The following is a 23,864-nucleotide window of genomic DNA, read 5'->3' on the forward strand; positions in this document are numbered from 1 at the left end:
TACAACTAAACTGGCCTAGATAATGTTTTTCTGACTGTACTAAATACAGTGATGAGAGACAGCTGAGGACAGAAAAAAGAAATACTGCATTTGCTCTATTAATTAGAACATGACATACTAACATTTGGCCAGGAAAGCTCCATGTAAATGAACCAGAAGTAACATATAAAACAAATCACTACATCTCAGTGGGAACAAAACTCCTTTCTGAAAAGATACCAAGAGATATTTCTAACTCTAGTGAGTACATTGAACAGTTTCTGATTTCCAACAGGGAGAAACCACCAAAATAGCTGAATATACTGAATCTGAAATAAATGTCCAATGACAGTAGGGATTATGAACTCTATTTACTTGGCATTCCAAACAGTGCCAGTCACTAAGGAGGGCTGCTGGGAGTAACTGAGCATCTAGATCCACATCTTACAAAAGTGGCCCCAGGCAAGTTCTAAGTAATTGTTGCCAGTTGTGCAGAGGAAAAGTTGAGTCATAAAATACTTGATAGTGTAGGTTGGTGGCAGTGTTAGTGTGGGGAACTTTAGGACTGGACAGCCTAGTAAGTTTCTCATAGAGATTCTTTCTAAAGACAGCATGGTAGACACCCACAGCCATTCTTCTCGTTACCCTGGCTGGCAAAGTCCAAGTGCTGTTAAGATATCCAGCCCTCACCATAAGGCCATGTGCAAGGAAAGATGACTCTTCTCACAGGCATAAGTCTGGCAAAAAGCCTGCCTGATTGCTCTGAAATCAATCTCATTTCAAGAGCCAGCAGCAATGGCCACATGTCACACTGGAGATCCTCGGTAGAGACGTGTTCAGAGGGAGGTCTATGCTCTGCTAAATAAGTTTGAAGGATATAAAAACTTCTTAGGATCAAGGGTACAGCCCACATGTGACAAGCATAGGTGCAGAGGGAAATCACTTTGGTTGCTCATGATTTGTTCAGATAACTCTTATCACCCTTCTCATTCATGAGGATTCTTTGGCAACAAGCAATAGAAATGAATTTAGGGCAATTAAGCAAAAGGTAATTAGAGGGGTATTCAGATCTCACAAAACATAGGCAGACTCTCTACTAGACTTGGAACAGATAGGAACTAAGAGACCTCCAGTGACAAGGAAAGCTGGATGCAGAATGACGTCATTTTGGGAACCTCTCATCAAGGCCCTGTGGCTTCCTGAATAAATACCATCCAAATAAAATCACTCACATTATCCGCTTCCTGTTCTAAGTCTAAGGTATCACATTGTCCAAATTTAGGTTGCAGGACCACCACTGGCCACACCTTGGCAGTGAGAGAAGGATCTGGCTCCTTCAGCTTCTATAGAGAAAGATAGGCATCAGATTTACTGTTTTTACTGTTCCACCACACTACATACATTGTGTGTGTGTGTGTGTGTGTGTGTGTGTTGTGTGTGTGTGTGTGTATCTTTGCCTATCAAAGGAAATAGGCATCCTATGGGGAAAGGAGTAAAAATATTGATCAGCGGGGGTGGGGAGGGGGAGACAAAAGGTGGAGGGAGAAAAATGCCCTTGTCATCCCTGACCATCACAATGAGGTGCTTCCGAGGGCCCAAAGAAGTGAGGCAAATAGTTATAATTACCACAAGCTGATACTATGTTAAGAAAAAGGAGCAGCAAACGAAAAATTAGCAGTTCTATTCATGAGATATTAAAATTGGTTTTCAAAGATAACAAGTCCTACAAGAAAGGTGGGCTTGGTGTTTGGTAGCAACACTTTACCTAATTGACTGAAGTCACCTAATTCATGAATGGCCCTATAAAATTTCTGGTTATTTCAGGCTATCTAATTCCAACCACTCCTCAAAAGAGGAAAATGTATGTCTGCTGTAGATATTCAAAAGAGAATGTCACAGGCTTTCAAGATGATTCCAGAAATGTACGACCCAGTGGAAATGATAACTGGATTAAATATACAGCTTCCCAAGGTTACTATAGACTGTGAAAGGGGCAATGTTTCCTATGTGGCTGTATAAATTCCCATGTCTTTGACAAAAGATCAAAACACAAAACAAATAGCAAAAAGACAAAAAAAAAAATTTAAAGAAAAAAAAAAAAAGGGAGTTCCCGTCGTGGCGCAGTGGTTAATGAATCCGACTAGGAACCATGAGGTTGCGGGTTCGGTCCCTGCCCTTGTTCAGTGGGTTAACGATCTGGTGTTGCCGTGAGCTGTGGTGTAGGTCGCAGACGCGGCTCGGATCCCGTGTTGCTGTGGCTCTGGCGTAGGCCGGTGGCGATAGCTCCGATTCAACCCCTAGCCTCGGAACCTCCATATGCCGCGGGAGCAGCCCAAAGAAATAGCAAAAAGACAAAAAAAAAAAAAAAAATCCACAAAACACTCCAATTCCTACCTTGTTCTTGAAGTAAAAGTCTTATAAATTCTACTTATGTGCATTGAAAAGGGACACTGCATTCTCTAATGGTCCATGAGAGTGATAAAGAGGCTTGCTTACAGGTATCAAAACAAATGACATACTTAGCTGTATTCATCCAATGGTACTTTCCTAGAGATGGACTGCTTTTCTCCTAGAGATAAACATGCAGGTATACTGGGCATAACACCCAATTCCAGAAATGTTTAGGTTGCTGTCCATGCTATGAGTTTGCTGACTTCAGGTCTGAGCTTTACAAAGGCTGACACCTTTACAAAGGCTGCAAAACTAGGTTAGATGTGTCTCCCATATTTTCCTGCAGTATCACATCACTTATGTCACTGGGTAAGGTACCAGACTGTTTTACTCTCTGCTTCCTGCTTTAGGGGACAGATTGTGCTATCTGTCACTTGCTCCACAGCACCCCCACAAGGTGGCACTCAGCTAATGCTTGTCAAGTAAATGTGTGAATATCTATGAAAGTCAAACTCATACTTGTTCCTACAATCTTTTTCTATTTATCAAAACTAGATATAAAGAGGTGGCTGGTGGGTTATCAGGTTAAGAATCTGGTGTTGTCACTGCTGCGGCACGGGTTCAATCCCTGGCCTGGGAATTTCCACATGCCTTGGGTACAAAAAAAACAACTAAAACCAAAGCATCATGCCTACATGTATAACAACCACCCAACCTAGATACAAAGGATCAAGAACATGACAAAGATGTTAAAAACAAGTATTCCATTTGCTTACTCAGCTGGAGCTACTCTGACATTCACGTTAATTTCAAATCAACCTCCTCTTTTATGGACATGGCCAGAGGATTATAGGTCACACTCTTTTTAATTACAAAAAAAACAAGACATGTTCAATGGATGGATACAGTCCTGTGGCTCCCGTGGTGAGTCCACTCTCACTGAGTAGGTCTTTATAGCTATAGCACTAAATCTCTCCAAGGGTTTCAGTTTCATTTGGCCTCCTTTAGCCTCAGGAGTGTTTCACAGTACACATTTTCCACATGTAATTAAGTAAAGGAGAGTGAGTTGTTATACATGACATTTAATTTTCGATAGTGGGGGAAGGTATGACAGGAGCTGCAGGCAAGATCATTAATCTCCTTGGATCCCTGCACTGCCAAACACAGCAATTCATTCTTCATCGTTATTAATACAGCATTCCTCCTGTACTGAAAATGCAGTGCTTGTGTAGAGGGAATCATGCGGCATGGAAAACCCATAGAACTGCATGGGTGGTACACGGTAAGATCCCGGATTGTAATATACGTCCAGATGATCCACCGTAGAATAATTTAGTGTCCCAGAGTCCATGTGTGCTACAGGGTACAACTACATGATTACGGAATTGTCCACAATCTAACGATGTGGGGGGAAAAGGCCAAAAAGTGATTATGTAAATCATGCGTACCTAGCATCACTTGCTAATTTTCCCTAATGACTCAAAGACCTCGTGAATTATAGATCAATTAGTATACGAATAAATACAAGTGCTAAAAGAATATGACAAGGACCTGATCAAACAAATGCACATCACTACAGACTAAAGCCCCTAGTTAATTAAAATGCTGCCTGCAGCATATTTTAACAGCTTCCTGTCATTACTGTTAATCATTCTCTCAAACCCGTGGCCAGTTCCCATTTTTAATCTCAATTGTCAATAAAATTTGAAAGGAGTTGCTGAGGTGTAAAAGCCAAAAATTTCTGTATAATGGAAATGCACAGGGAATCAAAAATTTCAGCCAAGATGGAGTTTCCTGTCGTGGCTCTGCAGAAACGGAGCTGACTAGGAACCATGACATTGTGGGTTTGATCCCTGGACTCTCTCAGTGGGTTAGGGATCCAGTGTTGCCGTGAGCTGTGGTATAGGCCACAGAAGTGGCTTGGATCTGATGTTGCTATGGCTATGGCATAGGCTGACAGCCACAGCTCCGATTCGACCCCTAGCCTGGGAACTTCCATATGCTATGCATGCAGCCCTAAAAAGCAAAACAAAAACAAACAAACAAAAAAACAAACAAAAAATTCAACCAAGGGAGTTAGTACTTCCAAGTAGAAACACTAACCAAAGATACACGATTTATAAAAATTAGTTTTTAAAGTAACATTATATAACACAAAGCAAGTTATGTATGCCATTTTAAAGAAAAGTATAATTGCATCCATTGTACCGAGATGACTTAAGTGCTAACTTCCTGAAACTTGGTAACAGATCAATATTTAATTGTTTCAGGATTTGGCTCTAAAACCGACAAAATTAGGGTTCTGGTAGCAATAGTCTGAAAGAAGGAATATATAGGCAGAGGTTGAAAGAAATACCTAAATGAGCAATGAACCAAACAGTCTGAAGAAGTGAGGATGATGTGTGGATAGCATCTAAAATGCACAGGTAACCACACATGGTTAGGATACCAATTACCATCATACTCTTACTCGTGATGTACGGAGCTGATGAGCAATAAATATTTTATGCTTTGATTTCCTTAAGTGCTTTAAATTCTGACCCTATTTGGTATTACTTACCTCAGTAAAATCTGTTATATTTTATTGACATGGGGATAATTCCTGTTAATTAGACTTCTCTTTATACATTTCTAAACTAAACAGCATTCTACTCCTCATTAGAACATGAGGTCATCATTTAAAAAAAAGAAGACAACGACAATGCGGAAGCATCAGCAGCGAAGGGACAGCAGACAGAGAACTAGAAGATGTTTTAGGCAGGCTGTGTCCATGTCTCTTATTCTAACATTTACCAGAATGTCTGTATGTAATGTCTGTGGCTATCTCTTCCCGTACTTAATCGTTACGATGTTAATCAAAGCATCCTTAAACTGTGAATGCGCTTTACTAAAAAAAAAAAAAAAACAGTCTAGAAGTAGGCAAAGCATATGAGAAATCATTCTTTTTTCCCAACCTCCTCTTTCGTCCTCCCTGACTACTTCTTTCCTTTTCTTTGACCTCCGGCCTCCCTCCCTCCCCACGGTTTCCTGCCATGGACATCATCACCATCATCTCATCACCATAGCAGCCAGCCCTGTAGATTGAGTCCATACTGCCAGGCAATTTATATGTATTAATACACAAGATAATTTATGAGATAGCTATATTATTCCCATACTATAGCTCAGGAAATTGACCAAGCTCACACAGCTCGGGTATCACAGAGTGGGTTTCAAACCCAGGGTGAATTCATGGTTTCTTTTCTTTTTTTTTTTTTTTCATCTCTAAGCCTCAGAGTTCAGTCTTGCTTTAGAAAAGAATTCATTACTGAATTCTTTTTAGGTGAGAGTTCTCAGTCAGATGACTAGTTCCTTCCCTATGGAAACTGAAGCATTAACTAATTAATGTTGGCACACAAATTATCAGCTACACATCTGCTGATCAAACAAGAGGTTGTGCGCAGTGCATACATCACTCTTGATTCAACTAATTTTCCTTTGTTCTAAAAGTGGTTATGACAATAGATTGTTCAGAATCATGCCTACATCATTTTTCTCCCTACAAAAGAAGATATAGAAAAATCCTCCTAGTTAAATAATTTGGAAAGGTAGTGGGAAAAGGGACTAAAGTATGAATGTATGAGAATTTTGCAAAATAATGAGTAATCTATCTGTATGTGGTTTTGAATCCACAAAATAAGTTTAACTTACTATGATTGTTGTCTTTGGACAGTAAGTAATCTGGATTGCTCAATAGGAGCTAAAAGGAAATTTATTCCATAAAGCTTTCTGAATACCCACTATGTGCTAGGCATGATAATTTAATGATCATGGAATAAAGGTTCATCATTAGATGACATGAAATTTTGAAAGAAGCATGATATTTCAAAAATCAAAACTGAAACCATCAGACACTAGACTACTGGGGATTTATTACTATTAAAATTCTACTCAGCTTTCTCTTTTGCATTCTAAATACTTTCAAATCATTTACCCTTTCTTAATGACGAGGGCTTCTGTTTCCCAACTACTTAATTGCATTACACGATTGCCTTTGGAATCTATTCAATTTTTTTTCTCTTTAAAATGGGATGACTCAGTGTGAGTAATAAAGGCCCCAAAAATGCTGAAGAAGTAAACAATCATGTTAATGACATCTTTTGCTACACTTTTGGCCACCACTGCAAGCACTGATGTGTGGACAATGAGTGCTACATAATGTCTTCTTATGTAAGCCTCAAACCACTTTATACAAAGTTCTCAAGCCTACATGGTTCAACTCTTTACTTGTGTGGGCTTCTATTGATGGACATCTTAAATTTTCGAGTGGCTAAACCTTCTTCAAGTCTGTTCATGCTTTTATATCTAACTCTAACTTTGTAACCTCTAGCTACACAAAGGATCAAGAACCTCCCCCCAAAAGAGACTGGTGCCTAACAGAGGACTTCAAGGTAAGTAAGCCAGAGGAGGTTTCTTAATACATGAAGACAGATGAGGAGGAAGGTTTCTTCCTCTAGAAAAAAAAAAAGTAAAAAAACCCAAAAAACCTGGAAATCTAGGAAGTGTTACTGAGCAGAAGAAAAGGGTATCAACATAGGCTCTCTCCAGGAGCAGAGGAGCAATGCCTGTGAGGCTAAAGCGATGGCATGGGAAGGAATATTTCAATCACCTGCATTAGTGCCCATATCTGGGAATAAAACTACTCCTTAGTCCCAGTCGTCTCCTGGGAAGAAGCAGGTCTTACTGACAAGTAACTACTGAGAAAAGGAAGAATTACAATCACCACTGTCATAAGGACCAGCTAACACTTTTTCAAGCCTTTACTCTATGCTCAACATTGTGGTAAGCATTTCATTTATTTTTTTTAGGGCTGCACCAGTGGCATATGGAGGTTCGAAGGCTAGGCATGGATCCAGAAATGCAGGATCCAAGAGGCTTTGGAGGCAACCTACACTGCAGCTTGCGGCAATGCTGGATCCTTTAACCCAGTGGGTGACGCCAGGGATTGAACCCACATCCTCATGGATATTAGTCAGATTCTTAACCTGTTGAGTCACAGTGGGAACTGCATGGTAAGCATTTCTAATTTTTGAAATACCACAATGAATGAGGCAAGCACTTTATAACCCCCATTCTACAGATAATATCTGAAGCCCAGAAGGAAAAGACAGAGGGTCAGTTAACATACAGGGTTACTTGCATCCCGTAAAAATAATTCAGATTTATGTCACTTCGGTCCAACAACAGGGAATCCAACCTCATTCCACTGCTGATGAGGCAATGATGGCTACACAGAAGGAGAGTCCCAATCCTGACTCACTTATGCCAAAAGGATTCAGTCAGCAAGCAGACGAGGTATGGGCAAATGTGGAGCCTCACCAACCACACAATTCAGACAGCAGAGCTCATGTCCCCTCTGCTGTGTATTTCTTATCAGCACTCTTAACTGTGAAGTACCTAAAACTTTCCTGGGTTCTGCGTTCCTGCCCACTTTTCAACAAAGGCATTAATGAGCCAGCAAATGTACTGAGTGATGGTGACAGGAGGAGAAGCTAGAATGCTGTATTATATTTATAAAGAGGATAATCAGGAAGATCCAGGAAGGGAAGAATTTTTAAAAATGGAAAATATAAATACCAGCCCCGACTAACAGTTCTATCACATGAAACAAATAACATCTCAAAATCAAAACAATCTAGAAAGTGTTGTTACAGAAGGAAAATGCATTTTTAGAATACAGTGATTTTGTTAAACAAACCAAAGATAAAACAGTCTCACACAAATAAGAACATCTCCAGAAGAGATGCGAAGCTTTAGAAAATCAGATTTCTCTCTCTTACCTGATGAAAACCAGCTTGACCTTTGAGGGGGCAGTCTTAATAATGGCAGATGCATTTTGGTGACTTCTTCCATACAGGATCTGATTGTTTATCTACATGGGCAAAAACAGAATTTTTTTTGTAAGATTGCAATGCATATATTTTGTATGGAAATATATAGGAATATACTTATACATGTGTCCAAGTATATGTGTATGTACTTGAAATTAAACAATGAGGTCCATTCATTTTTAAGTGGGCAGATGAAGGACTCTTTAATGCTAAAAATCTTTCTCTACAATCTGGATTCAAACACAAATTCTAAGCAGCTACTAAGATCTTATAAATTTAGCTTTGAATGCATTTGATAAAGAACATACAGTTTTTGACTCTTTACTAAACTGGAGCGCAGTAGTTGAGCTGGATGCAAAAACCTTATGATAAATATTTCATTTCCTATCGCTTTTCCAGGTTCCTAAAAAATGTGGAAAGCAGACCAAATTGTGGTACCCATCAGAGCTCTGAAGGGCCCATTAAACGTGATTCTGTAAACGTGTCAAGTTATTACACAGCATAAATTTTGTTACTCCAGGGGACATAAATACTATGTCTTCATTGTAAGTCAAATATTAGATCAGCTGCACAGAAACATTTTACATAACCAATCAATGAGGCATCTGCTCTTATGGCAAGATGCAGTGGGATTTTTAACTTGATTGAATTCACCTAAGTATGATCTAAAAACATCTGTATTCTAAATTTTTTCACTCCGGATTTTTCCACGGCTAAACTATGATGATAGTCATAAGCAATCTTTTATTTTATTTCAGCCATCTGATAAAAGCTCATACAGTTTTGTTTTTTTCCCTCATCTCTTCAATAAATAGTTAATGACCTATGTTATACCACCCTTATTTGAGGCCTTGATAATTTCTACTATTTAAAGGACAAGAGAGTACACTATATAAACAATAGTAAAAAGGGGTTTACACTTTTTGTAATTAGCATCTAATTTGTCTGTCCTTGATGTCTCTGAACGTTTGCATTTGAAGACACGTCTGAAAAAGGTATCATTTTTGTCATAACAGCTAAACTGAGAAAATATATGGAAATAAACCCTTCAAAGGATGGAATTCTAAAATGAAGCGTATTCGCCATTTCCAAGTGGTAAAGCTGGGATTCATATCACAGGCTGTTACCAAGACTAAACCTGAATGACATTTCACTACGCCTCTCATTTTATCGGCTTTTGTTCTTCACTTAAGATAATCAATCTCCCAGAAATCCAGTGATCTCTATACTGTCAATTCTCTGCGCCTCAGTTTCTCCTTCTTTAAAAGGAATGTAGGCATCTATTTCATAGAACTGCTGTGAGAATTAAATAATGCCTGAAAATTTTATTTACAGTAATCTTGATGCTCAAAGGATTTTTATGTGTTAAAATTACTTGTCTTTTCTGTTAAGGTTTCTCCCTTTTTCAATATCGTGGGTTATTTTTCCTTTTTTGAACACACCCAGGGCATATTTGAAGTTCCCAGGCCAGAGGTCAAATCTGAGCCACAGCTGTGACCTATGGGCTGGAGCTACGGCAACGTCAGATCCTTAAACCACTGTGCCAGATAGGGGATCGATCCCACACCACCTCAGAGACAACGCTGGATGCTTAACCTGCTGCACCACTGTGGGAACTCCCCAGTGTCAGGTGTTTTAAAATGCGTCCACCCTCTGTATGATACTATGATGATGGATACATGCCAACATCCATTTGTCCAAACCTATAAAATGTACAGCACCAAGACTGAGTGCTAATGTAAACTGTGGACTTTGGGTGACGGTGCTGGGTCACTTGTAACCAATGTACTGATCTGCAGAGGGAAGTTGGTAATGAGGGCAGCTGTGCCTGTGTGAGGATAGAGGGGATGTGGGAAGTCTCTTAGTTTTCTCTTAATTTTCCTGCTCTAAAAATATAAAAAACATTTTAACTGTCCACCCTCTAGATAATATATTTTCTCCTAATACTTCATGGCTTTATTTTCCTTATATATACACACACACACACACATATATATAACCTAACTTAGTTATCAGGGAAATAATTAAATAAACCATGTAGTCATTGGGAGTAATATGAAAAAACATACATTAATGACATACGAAATATCCAAAATGTATTAAATGACAAAGCCTGGCTACAGAATAGTATGTCTAGCATGATCACTTTTTTTTTGCTCATCAGTTTATTATAATGAACTGAATAAAGTAAGGAACTTTAAATCACAATTTGAAAATGAGCTGATGCATGAAATATGCTTGATTTAATGTCAAGGCACTCAGGTAATTATTTGTGAATATCTTCCCCACTGTGCCTGGCCTCTATTTTCAAAAAGTCTTTCCTAAACCATAACCTATCAAACCTTCCTGTCTTTGAACTCTATGGCACTAGGCTTAAAATTTTTTCTCTGATCGCACTTGCACTCCACCCACAAAGTCAAGTCCACCTGTCAGGTGGAAGCTTCAGTGCGGGCATGCAACAGTTACTGAACAGAGCTAAACCCTGTGAGGGCAAGAACTGGTATCCTTTTCTTGGAATCCTGATATCCCCCGGCTTTCACACAGAGCTTGCCACAGTGAGGCTCCATGAGGATGCATGAATCACAGAGCCCTGAATGGAAGTAGTCCTTCCATTAATTGACTGCTAGGACACTTTCTCTAAGGTGGGCTCCAGTCTTCACCGTGATTGAAGTTTTTTTTTTTTTTTTTTTAAGTTTTTTTGATTAGCAAAAGCTTGAGCATATAGAAAACTGAGCTGTTTCATGTTTATGAATATGCCTGCTTTTTAGCTGTGACCCTCCATTTTGATAGGATAGAATCCTTGGCACTACTATTCTAAGAGGGAAAAATCGCAGTCCAAATGAAAAAAGCAAGTCATTAATTTTAATTTACCTAAGAGTAAATCTCAAGTTATATCTTTCATGGTGCCACTTCTGAATATTCAGAGGCCCTGGCAGTAGAAAGGCGAGGCAGCTTGCTTGCTGTCGATGTTTTTTTCCATTGCCAACAACGGTGGCATTTACTGCTAAGGCAGCAGCTCCCTGCCAATGTTCAGGGGCCTCTGGAGAGACTGTTTGTTACCCAGTGGAAAACTGGGAACAAAACAAGAAACCCAAGATAGAGTGAAACCTGATTTTACCGGATTAAATCTAAAAGAAAAGTGCATCTTTCTGGATTTAAAAAAAAAAAAAAACAAAAAAACAAAGCCTCTTTTCGGCTGTAGAAATGATACATTAGCAGCCCTCTGAGTTTCAGGAGAGAATAATCTTTGCCTTTTCTCAGATCTTAACTGTGTATGAAACAATTTCACTATTTAAACAAAAGGTATATAGCTTCCAATGATATCAACAGTTTTTACATTTCCTCATCTCTAAGGAAACACATTCCAGAGAAAATTCGCCAAGTGATTAGAAAGACTACGCTGCACTTCAGGTGACTTATCCTATTTCTGAGAAACTGCTGTTTTCTGAGGGCACTATTGTTTAAATAACAGATTTATGACATCTTCTAAGTATAGCGTTGACAAGAAAGAAAGCGTTTTACACCTCGTGGAAGTTTTTCGGGTTAATTCTAATTAATGATAGCCTCCAGTTACTGATTGCTTACTCTGTGCCAAACACTCTGCAAAGCTCTTTATGCACAGAATCTCAGTTAAATTTCAGAATAACTGGGTGTAATGTACTTTCACCAGATGATGAGACTGTCACTCAAGAGCTTGTTCAAGGTGATTTAGCTATTAGCTTAAAATCCTGTAATCCTGAAGCACACCTAGAAGTTACATCATCTGTACAGTGTACATAAAAATCAGTTGATTTCTGAAGTCATCTTTGTAAAAATGTCTATAAAATAAACTCTGAGCTGGACACTTAACATCTTGGGTCCTGGAGTTTTGAAACAAAAAGACAACTTACAAAATGGGAGAAAAATAGTTTCAAATGATGAAACTGACAAGGGCTTCATCTCTAAAATATATAAACAACTTATACAACTCAACAGCAAAAAAGCCAACCACCCAATGGAAAAATGGGCAAAAGACCTGAACAGACATTTATCCAAAGAAGATATACAGATGGCCAACAAGTACATGAAAAAATGCTCAACATCACTGATTATTAGAGAAATGCAAATCAAAACTACTATGAGGTACCACCTCACACCTGTCAGAATGGCTGTCGTTAATGACTGCACAAATAACAAATGCTGGAGGGGGTGTGGAGAAAAGGGAACCCTCCTGCACTGTTGGTGGGAATGTAAGCTGGTACAACCACAATGGAGATCAGTATGGAGATAGCTTAGAAATCTATACAAAGAACTACCATATGACTCAGCAATCCCACTCTTGGGCATATACCCAGACAAAACTTTCCTTGAAAAAGACACATGCACCCAAATGTTCACTGCAGTTCTATTCACAATAGCCAAGACATGGAAACAACTCAAGTGTCCATCGACAGATGATTGGATTGGGAAGATGTACTATATATACACAATGGAATACTACTCAGCCATAAAAAAGAACGACATATGCCATTTGCAGCAACATGGATGGAACTAGAGACTCTCATACTGAGTGAAGTAAGTCAGAAAGAAAAAGACAAATACCATATGATATCATTTATATCTGGAATCTAATATACAGCACTAATGAACCTTTCCACAGAAAAGAAACTCATGGACTTGGAGAATAGATTTGCGGTTGCCAAGGGGGAGGAGGAGGGAGTGGGGTAGATTGGGAACTTGGGTTAATAGATGCAAACTATTGCATATGGAATGGATAAGCAATGCGATCCTGCTGTATAGCACTGGGAACTATGTCTAGTCACTTATGATGGAGCATGATGGAGGATAATGTGAGAAAAAAGAATGTATACGTGTTGTGTAACTGGGTCACTATGCTGTATAGTAGAAAATTGACAGAACACTGTAATCCAGCTATAATGGAAAAAAATAAAAATCATTATATATAAACAATTTTAAAAAATGTACAAATGCCTCTAAGCATTCCACCACAATGCACAGAGGCAAAGCCTGATAGTTCTGTTAGGCTTTTGCAATCCCTAGCGCAGTATATAGTCCTGCATAAGACTGTACCTTTCCCTTTGTGCAAACAAATTATGCCCTGAACAATAATACACTTACTACATCTTTTTTCATTATACAAATAGACATATTGACCACGTTTTAAATTATTTTCTGACCCAAGCCAAAGGAAAAGTTAAAATATTTCATTCTTTTAGAATAAAAGTGATCAGATGATCTAGAAATTGGAAAAAACATTTTCCATTTACTTCCAATAAACTGAGAAGTAGAGAAACTAAGTGCTTTTCCCAAAGTTTCTCCTTTCAAAGGTGACTCAATATACGGAAAGAATAACAAATTTTTTAGATATATCCTTATCTTTGACACTATCTTATAAGGTTAGAAAGAACTATCCTTAGTCCTGACTTGGTATTCCAATTCCACCCAAATTATCTATCTATCTATCTGTCTGTCTGTCTATCGATCTATTTACCTTATTTTTTCTTTTTAGGGCCACACCCATGGCATATGGAGCTTCCCAGGATAGGGGTCCAATCGGAGCTGTAGCTGCCGGCCTACGTCAGAGGCACTGCAATGCGGGATCTGAGCTGCGTCTGCGACCTACATCAGAGCTTATGGCAACGCCGGATCCTTAACCCACTGAGTGAGGCCAGGGATCAAACCTGTAACCTCATGGTTCCTAGTTGGATTCGTTAACCACTGAGCCACTACAGGAACTCCCAAATAATCTATTACCTTAAAATCTGAGATGTACAACTCTTCCATTCAAGGGTAACCATATATTCTAAATCTGGGACATGTTGTCCCCCTTATTAATAGTGTTCTCTCTCAAAAGAAATCCAGTTTGGATGATAAATAGTACCTTTTTTCCCCACATCCACCTAGCCATGACTGTGGGAAGTACATTTTATGCCTCTCCATCTCGAGTTCCGTATTACCGAATGAGAAAGCTGGATCAGGCTGGGAAGCAGTAGAGACTTTGGGGATCTTTGCCAGCACACAATCACTTCTCTCTGCAAAGGACAGTCCTTGAAACCTTCCCATCACAAATGCCATCCGCATTGGTCAATTGCCAAGTTAGTATTGCTTGTCATAGAACTCCAGGCTGAAGCTGGAGGACATGTGACACAGGCTAGAACCATCAAGATTTCCTCTTTTGGGGGGTTTGAACTGTGCCTGAGCTGCAGGTGACAATCCTCTACATCTTTTCTGTGACATGGTCACAATCTGCCACATGGATAAAGAGACAGGATAAGTCACCACTCCTGAGCCCCACCCCCAACATCCTGATTTTCGGTTCCAGAAGGATCACTCATGCCATTCCAATAAATTCTCCTTCTTTTGGTTAAATTACCTTGAACTAATTTCCATTCTTTTCCATTGAAACGTCTCTGCTAATATCATATCAGGGAGTTCTAATTCTAAATATTAATTTATACACCCAAATTATCTTCTAGTCTTATGTTCTTTCAGACACTCGAAAAAAGAAAAAGACAAAGGAAAAGGACTTTGGTGTAAAGGGTGCTTTCTATGCTCTTGACTCACAATTCTGGTTTTCTCATCTGAGTTTGGCTTCTCTTTTGTTTACTGACAATAAAAGCCTTTCCTCAGGGTTAGCTCCATGACCTAATATTTATCATAGGTAAGTAAGCTCATCTTTTTATAGTTCTGAATTTCCAGTTGAATGGAATGTCATTCAGGAGCACCTTAGAGCAGTTCTGGATACTGAAGGCAATAGCATCAAATAAGAAACATCTGTATTTGTAAAACATATAAGTCATATTATAATTGGTTTTCATTTTGATCCATATTTCCCTTCATGGGTTTGTTTCTGCTACTGTAGTGGGGGGGGGGGGAACAAACCAAAAAACATCACTGATTTGAGGTAAACCCTCCATATTTAGGTACCAGAGATGGGACACTTAATTGAAATCTTTTATTGAAGTAGAAGTAGAACTAGGGTTAAAGGGATATAAATTCTTTTATTATACTACATAAACTTTCACTTTAGAGGTCCTTAATTAGATTTGTTTCAATAAAATTAATTATTCAAAAATGTCCTGAAGAAATAGGCTTTCAACTACTCTTAATTTTCTATAGTTTAATTGAACATGAATATAAATTTATGCTGAAGAGTCGCTCAATTAAATCTACTCAAAATTTTTTTTATCAAATTGGTAGTAAAAGTTAATTAACTTATGCTTAGATTAAAAATATTAATTATACAAAAATTAAAATTTAGTTCAAGTAACAGATTTACCTGAGGTTTGAATACTGTGTTAAAACATACTCAACTCTCTGCCCATGTTCTTATTAAAGTAGGATGATTTATTATGAACAGTGTTAAATTATTATTAAAAAATTGAGTTGGAATTCAGGTAACTGGAATGCTGATAATGAAATCTGAAAGTCTTCCCTAATCCACCTTTAAATATGTTCTAAACTTTTCATTCCAAAACATTACAGTCTATAGGTTAACTTTTGTCTTTAATCAATTCTCTTATTGACTATAACACACAGAAGGAAAAAACAAACTAGGATCCTCTTATAGGTTCCTTTTTAATCTAATAATTCCATTTCTAAGAATTCATCTTAAAAAGATTAAAAACACAGGTTTCAAAATGTCTGTATGGCTATACTAACAACTTTAAAAAATTGGAAAAAATTATACATTCATTAACGAAAGGTTTTACTATATTTGCTATCATACATCAAGTGGAAATCTATGCCATTAAAAGGAGGTGAAGGAGGATGACATAGATCTTTATCAACTGCCCTAAAAGATAACATTATTGAGTAAAAAAAGTAACAAAACATCATGTAATCTGTTTATCACATTATTTTCATTTATGTAAAAGTTCTGAGACTAAAGAAAGCTCTGTGAGTATCTCTACTAAATGTCAACAACAATGCAATCTCTGGTGGGAGGTGATTTCCAGTTTATTTTTCTATATTGATATCATAACCATTTTTTAATAATATCATTGATAAATGCTTACAGCATACAAGGCATATATGCTACACTTGTACATACACATGTGCCTTAAATACATTATTTCACACAAATCAGTACAACAATGCATTATTACCTCTTTACACAGATGGAAAAATTGAGGCTTAATGAATTAGGAATTTGACCAACATATCTAGAGCCAATATTTATAGCCAAATCTGTTTGAATCCCAAAGCCTTTCCTATTAATAATTCAAAACTACTTCTAAGAGTATTGGGATAGAAGGGGGGGAAAGCCATAGAATAAGTAACTCACTTTTAATCCCATGTAATTTTAAATCCAATTAACAGAGCCTCACAAAATAGAAACACCAGATCAAGAAATATTCCAATAAAGATATAATAGACATGCGTTAATACCCATCAATTTATTCACTTATCCAATAGTCATGGGGCAAGTGATGAGGATACAGGAATTTCATTATCATCATTACCATAGCTACCACGTATTGAGCACCAAGCATGTTCCAGATATCTGTTCTCTGAAAGTCACTTTATAGTGACTTTTATTTCTTTTTATTCAGTCGGATATGGTCTTTGCACTCAAGAACCTGGTACTCTAATGAGCGGCACAGTCTTGGAAATAAATAACTGTGTTGCTGTTATGATGGATACAGGCACAAAGCAAAAGGTGATCATCTTGACTCAGAGATGGGTACAGGCCCAGGATGCGTTGCGGGCAGGAAGGGCACCAGGACTGGGAAAAAGCATATGAAAAGACATGTAGGTGGAAAACTGCAGGTCTCTCCCTAGGAACCACAGGTATAGCTTTAGAAGGTGAGGTATAGACTTAACGGAATAGAGGTAACCAGGTCCTGTACAAAGAGGACTTCGTAGAATATCTTCTACTTCCAAAGCTCTTGGCCACCCCCACCCCCATGAAGAATAATCCTCCCTTTCCAAACCACTGCCTTCAGTTTTTTAGATGGGAAAACTGAAGGGAAGAAAAGAGCACACACCGAGGCGGGGATAGATCTGGGAAGATGACATACTCACGTGAAAACGCAATTTCGGGATAACAAAAGAAAATTTATGAATCAATTATCACATTAATTTCTTTCTCAAAAGACAAAATAGTACATGTCAAGCTCTAGTAACTTAATAGTTTGGGCAAGGAAGCAGGCTTTAGGGACTAAGTTTAATGAATACAGTACTGAAATGAGGTCCTCTGCTACTTCAATTTAATCTCTTTCCTGTGAAGGACAATGTTCCCAAAGGAGCACATTCATTTACAAAGCCTAAGCCTGAGAGATTTATTTTCTCTCAGACAAAATGAATTAAATTGAAAAATCTTCTAAAGGCAGAGTAATAGTACGTCACTCACATCTTCTGAAGATGATATATTAGGAAAACAGTAAGATGTTCCTTTGAATCCTAAACCCTGACAATACTGAAAAATACTGACTTCAAAGAAGCGAGAAGGGAAATGTTTTTATGTGTTGCTCTAATTTTTAGTGTTTCTGTGGAAGTTGCCCCAATTGCTGTAGGTTGGTTCATCTGACCAAACGAAGTAGGTGTCTGTAGATAATTTCCTATTACCTGCAGGGCATAGGAAGGAGTAAGGGAATAGAGGCAGAAGTACCAACTACTTCTCAGCAGCTCATTGATATTGCAGAGGAGTCATGCTCTCCTAGGAGGCTGAGGCATTACAGTCTATCTCTGTTAATGGTATTGTTAGTTTTGTAAGTAAATAGGACTCAGGAACAGTGACCTGGAATTCCTTCTTCCAAGTTCTTCCAAGAACATCAGTACATGCTACCAAGTCAAGACTTCTCCCAAACTAATAATATCCAACTTAAAAGTTGCATCGTTCATACAAATAATCTGATTAGCCCTCTATTCCAAGTCCCTGTTACTAGAATCTTTTTTCTCTTGCCTTCAAAATATTTTCTTTGCTGCTTCTATAGACACAGCCATAAATCCAATCAACCATCAAAGTTTATCAAAACCTCCAACTCTCCTCCTTCCAACCCCAGTCTTGTCCCCCACTTCCCTCCCTCCCCCCTGCCACATCTCATCAGTGACTCAGTCCGTAAGGCAGGATTACATCACACGCATTTGATGTCTTTTAAAAGCATATTTCACAAGGAGTCTGGCCCTGCCACAGTGCTCAGTGTCACACACCGGAAGAGTAGGTGCTCCTGTACTTTTGTAAGTAGGACACTGAGACTCACAAGCTCGGCAACCAGCGCAAGAGTTCTAAGTGAGGTAGTGGCAGAGTCAGAATCCAAACTCAAGTCTCCCAATCCCAAAGCCTCTTTCCAGGTAGGTATGGGGCCTTTGGTATGGGTGACATGTATGTTCAACTGGAGGCTATGGGACTCTTGCTACGTTGCTTAATACTCATTCTATCACCCATATCTCATCCCCAACCACCTTGCTCCTTCTCCAAAATAATTCCCCAACACCGAATTCTCTCTGTACAGTGAGTGATGGCAGAGAAAAATCCAATTCAAATGTCAACTTTAAAAACTCTGCCTAATAAGAGCGTAGTACTATTTTCGTAGTTACTTCCTCTTGTGCATATGTGTGATATATGCATGAAATTTTTTTCAATGGAAAAAACTGCACCTGGCAGGCTGGTTAAGGTCTGATTATATCCAATGGTTGTAACATCTGGTGGGGGGGGACAGCCCATACTTACATACCTGTTAGTGGGGCAGAAAATGTGTATAATACTAAAGAAAGATGATTTATTTATGCCACAGGTTTATTCAAACAATTGCATAGAGGCATACAGACCAGTATGTTACATTATTTGTAATGATGTGGAAAATAATACATCATTCAGTAAAAAAAGTATGTACAATATGACTCTATTTGTGTATATTAACTATAAAATCTATATTTGCACAAACGTATATGACTATGCATGAGACCAACAGGAAGTAATGGTAAATTGATAGTGGTCACTTCCGAAGGAATATGATTATACAGGTAAAATAGGGACAATTATTACTTTTACCTGTACAATTACAATTTTCTATGATTACATGTCACTTTAAAAACATGTTAAAAACCATAATCTACCAGTTAAAAAAGAGAAAAACGCAGGAAGAAGTGATGCCTTTACGAAAACTTGGTATGTTAGGATATCAATTAGAATTAAAGCCAACTTGCTAACTTAATAGTTTTAAGCCAGAAACAGAAATAAGGATGGTCAGTAAACTTCAGCTAAAATCATTTAAAATTATAATATTTAAAAACTGTACAAAACTTGAAGCATTCAGCTGAGAAATTATTCTATTCTCCCGCTCTCACTTTTCCAGCCACAGCTGCGGCGTCTAGGTCAACCCTACTTTCTTAGCATTTAGAAGAGATGGATTGAGACAGAGACGCAGAGGAAGGGCCGGCAGTACTATGGACCATGTAAGGATCTCTTCTCTGCCCGTTGTGGATTAAGGGACACATTCAATGTTACTTGAATCAGTTGTCAAAATTTGCTAGTTCCATTACAGGGTACACCATTTTATTTCATGCAATTGCTGTGGAATCTGTATGAACAGCAAATGGTTATATTTTCTACCATAAGAGGCTGCTATTATAAGAGCAAAATTTCCCATCTAGACTTCTGATTAGATTTATGTAATATTACAACTTCTTGCAATGTACAAGAAGCATACCAAGGCCTTCAAACCTCAGAGATTTTCATTTAGTAGGCTGGGGTGGAGGGTTGTTAGTGAGGCAAAACTGCCCACAATTCTGCTCTGCAATCTTGGTTGAGATCAACTTACATAGTTGAAAAGATTTATTTAGTAAAATTTTTGAGAAAGGATTTATAGCTTTTATGTTCCCCAGAATAGAGATCAGAAATACCTTAGGCTAAATTATATATGCTGAAATTTGGGAAGCAAAGTTTTAGGTCCCAGAATTATAAAACATTAAGTTTGAAAGGTTCTCAAAGATTTTATTGACTATTCTTCCAATTTATAGTTAAGTGATGACCAAAGAGATTAAGGGAGCTACATAAGAAAAATAGTTACTTAAAAATACATGTAATATTAGAAGCTACCTCTCTTCTTAAAGAAATAGTACATTTTCAACATCTAATAGTATTTGTTTTTCCATCCTGTAATCTTTATCTCTGAATTTCAAGTCAACTACCTAAAGTTAACAAACATTAAAAAAAAAAAAACCAACAAGCCCTATACTAACAGATATCAAATTTAAATAAGAATTTTTATTTAGGATAATAACAAAAATAATCTCATGAATTTATGCCAAAATAGTTGAGCCAGGTCTTAAAAATGCGTTAGTATACTGAATAAAATACATGGGCAAAAGAAGAGAATAATAAATGCACGTCTGTAATGAGAACTTATTTAAGTGGTTTGATATATATAGCTGGATTGTAGAATAGTGAAGTAGTGGCAAAAACTGAAAAAGGAAGAATTCTGAAGAATTTTGAATATTATAATAAAGACTTCTGGAGTTCCTCTTGTGGCTCAGTGGTAACGAACCCTACTAGTAACCATGAGGATGCAGGTTTGATCCCTGGCCTCACTCAGTGGGTTAGAGATCCAGCATTGCTGTGAGCTGCTGTGGAGGTCGCAGAAGAGCTCAGATCTGGCGCTGCTGTGGCTGTGGTGTATGGAGCCAGCAGCTGCAGCTCCGATTCCACCCCTATCTTGGGACCTTCCATATGCCTCAGGTGCAGCCCGAAAAAGAAAAAGAAAAAAAAAGTTTTGACTAGCCCACAAATCAATATCTTTTTGTGTTATATTTAAATTTCATTTTAAAACATATACAGATATGCTAATTGGGTGCAGAAAAAGCATTTGACAAAATATAATATCCAACTGTGATTTAAAAAGGAGAAGGAGGAAGAGGACGGAGAGGAAGAGGTAGAGGAGGAGGGAAAGAAATGAAGGCAGAAGGCAGGAAAGAAGGAAAAATAAAAGGTCATAAAGATTGAAAGTGAAGAAATAAAACTTCCTATAGTAGATGAAATGACTATTTCCCGCTAGAAAATGCAAAGGAATCAATTTTTTTTTTTTTTTTTTTTTTTTGCTTTTTAAGGGCCGCACCTGAAGCATATGGAGGTTCCCAGACTAGGGGTCGAATGGGAGTTACAGATGCTGGCCTACACCACAGCCACAGAAACACGGGGTCCAAGCTGCATCTGCGACCTACACCACAAGCTCATGGCAATGCTGGATCCCCAACCCACTGAGTGAGGCCAGGGATCGAATTCACACCCTCATGGATACTAGTCAGATTAGCTTCCACTGCAACACGAAGGGAACTCCCAATAAAAATTCTTAAAACTAGTAAGTTAGCTTAGCATGACTATAGGATACAGGGTCAATACATAAATATATGAAAATCAATTATATTTCTACATATGTACTAGCAACAAACAAGAATGAAACTATAAAAATCCCACTTAAAAGAGCATTGAAAAATATAAAATACTCAGAATACACTTAACTGAAAATGGAAAAGCTCTACACTGAAACTTATGAAACATTGCAGATAAATAAATAAATGGAGAGCTATTCACATTCGTAATTTGGAAACTCAGAATTGCTAAGATGTCCAGCCCTCTTAACTTAAACTATGGATTTAATACAATCTCAATGGAAATCCTAGGAGGCTTTTTTTTTTTTAATAGAAATTTGCAAGTTGGTTCTAAGATTCATATGGAAATTCAAAGGACAGAATAGCCAAAATCAATTTTGATAAATAAGAACAAAGTCATATGTGAAATCTAAAAAAACACAACAAACTAGTGAATGTAACAAAAAAGAAGCATATTTACAGATAGTTAAGAGATTCCAGTGGGAAAGGACATAAGAAGAGTTTCTCGGGAGATGGAGAGGATAGGTTTTTAGATTACACAGGTGTACACAGTTGTTGAAAGCATACAAAGATTTGAGCATTTTAATGTAAATTTTAACATACCCACATATACACAACTATAAAAATAATAATTGTTTAGAGAAGGGGTGGGTGTATGGAGACACAGATGATACATGAGTGGCATAGCATTGAACTATGTGACAACTATACAAAAGAATTATGTTATTCTTTTTACTTTGTAGATGTTAAAAAATCTCTATAATAAATATTTTTAAAGGACGAAAGACACATATGGATATGCCTCCCCGGTTAACATTTTCCTGATAGAATACCTTTTGATTTTCCATACTCAAACTTCATAGAACTACATCCCTCTCAATATAATAGTTTCCAAATGTTTATTAAGAAAAAATTTGGGAGTTCCCGTCGTGGCGCAGTGGTTAACGAATCCAACTAGGAACCATGAGGTTGCGGGTTCGGTCCCTGCCCTTGCTCAGTGGGTTAACGATCCGGGGTTGCAGTGAGCTGTGGTGTAGGTTGCAGACGCAGCTCGGATCCTGCGTTGCGGTGGCTCTGGCGTAGGCCGGTGGCTACAGCTCCGATTCGACCCCTGGCCTGGGAACCTCCATATGCCGCGGGAGCGGACCAAGAAATAGCAACAACAATAACAACAACAACAACAACAACAAAAGACAAAAAAAAATCAACATCCACTAAAGATAAAAATACTCAGGAAAAAAAAATAAAATAAAAAAAAGAAAAAGAAAAAAAAAAGAAAAAATTTGTATCTACATCACCCCATATAAAGTAAAAGACTTTATTTATTTATTATTTTTTGGGGGGGAGGGCATGCCTGTGGTAATGCAGAGGTTCCTGGGCCCAGGATTAAACCTGTGATACAGCACTGACCTGAGCCACAGGTGACACCACCAGATCCTTAATCCACTGAGCCACCAGGGAACTCCCAAAGCAAAAGATTTTAAACAGACACTTGTGAGAGAAAAGGCTGGAGCTATATTTCAAATATAGAATCACAGGGAGACATTCAGAATCACAAATTCAGTATCAACAAAGAGAGTGGACAGCTCAGATGCTAGCAGAGTTAACAGAAGCCATGTTGTTGCGTACACAGCAGTTATGTTAGCCATCACAGTACCTGGTGATTCAGAAGTAATATCAGCTACTTTACATCCTAACATGATTATGTGTTACCTCTATACAATATTGTTACCATATTTTAGTTATATTTTAGAAAACCAAATGGGAGGTTTGGAGTTGACATGTTGTGCTTCGATTTTCCTGACCTAATGTGAAATTGGCACATGCTTACCATGTGGGGTGGAATATCTGATTTTTCAGGTTGGATTACTGATGTTAGGCCTAGGTCTTAAAAACTATAATTAAAACACACATACATGAGCCATGTTTGTGATGAGCTCAAGCAGGTGTTTGCTATTGTTAGTAAGGCAAATTTGGAATAAGAATTTCATGGGAGTTCCCATCGTGACGCACAGGGAAACAAATCTGACAAGTATCCATAAGGATGCTGGTTCGATCCCTGGCCTCACTCCCTGGGTCGGGATCCGGCATGGCCGTGAGCTGTAGTGTACATTGCAGACATGGCTCGGATCTGGTGTTGCTGTGGCTGTGGTGTAGGCCAGCAGCTGTAGCTCCTATTCAACCCCTAGCCTGGGAACTTTCATATGCTGCAGGCACAGCCCTTAAAAAAAAAAAAAAATCATCAACACTTCTCTTTCAGGTTTTGTATCTGAAAATTGCATGGAGTCTGTA

At 38.1% G+C, this 23,864-nt stretch overlaps 1 protein-coding gene across 3 annotated transcripts in view; it reads right to left on the reverse strand.

Annotated features, from left to right (window-relative positions):
* The window catches only part of PATJ (PATJ crumbs cell polarity complex component), a 353,453-nt gene that overhangs the window by 121,608 nt on the left and 207,981 nt on the right, over positions 1–23,864 (reverse strand). For all 3 annotated transcript variants that reach the window (XM_047788846.1, XM_047788847.1, XM_047788845.1), the window contains exon 29: positions 8,190–8,281. In XM_047788846.1, coding sequence (XP_047644802.1) covers positions 8,190–8,281 — 92 coding nt within the window. The remainder of the gene's footprint in view (positions 1–8,189; positions 8,282–23,864) is intronic.

The sequence above is a fragment of the Phacochoerus africanus genome, chromosome 8 (genome assembly GCF_016906955.1).
Source record: "Phacochoerus africanus isolate WHEZ1 chromosome 8, ROS_Pafr_v1, whole genome shotgun sequence".
Classification (NCBI taxonomy): domain Eukaryota; kingdom Metazoa; phylum Chordata; class Mammalia; order Artiodactyla; family Suidae; genus Phacochoerus; species Phacochoerus africanus.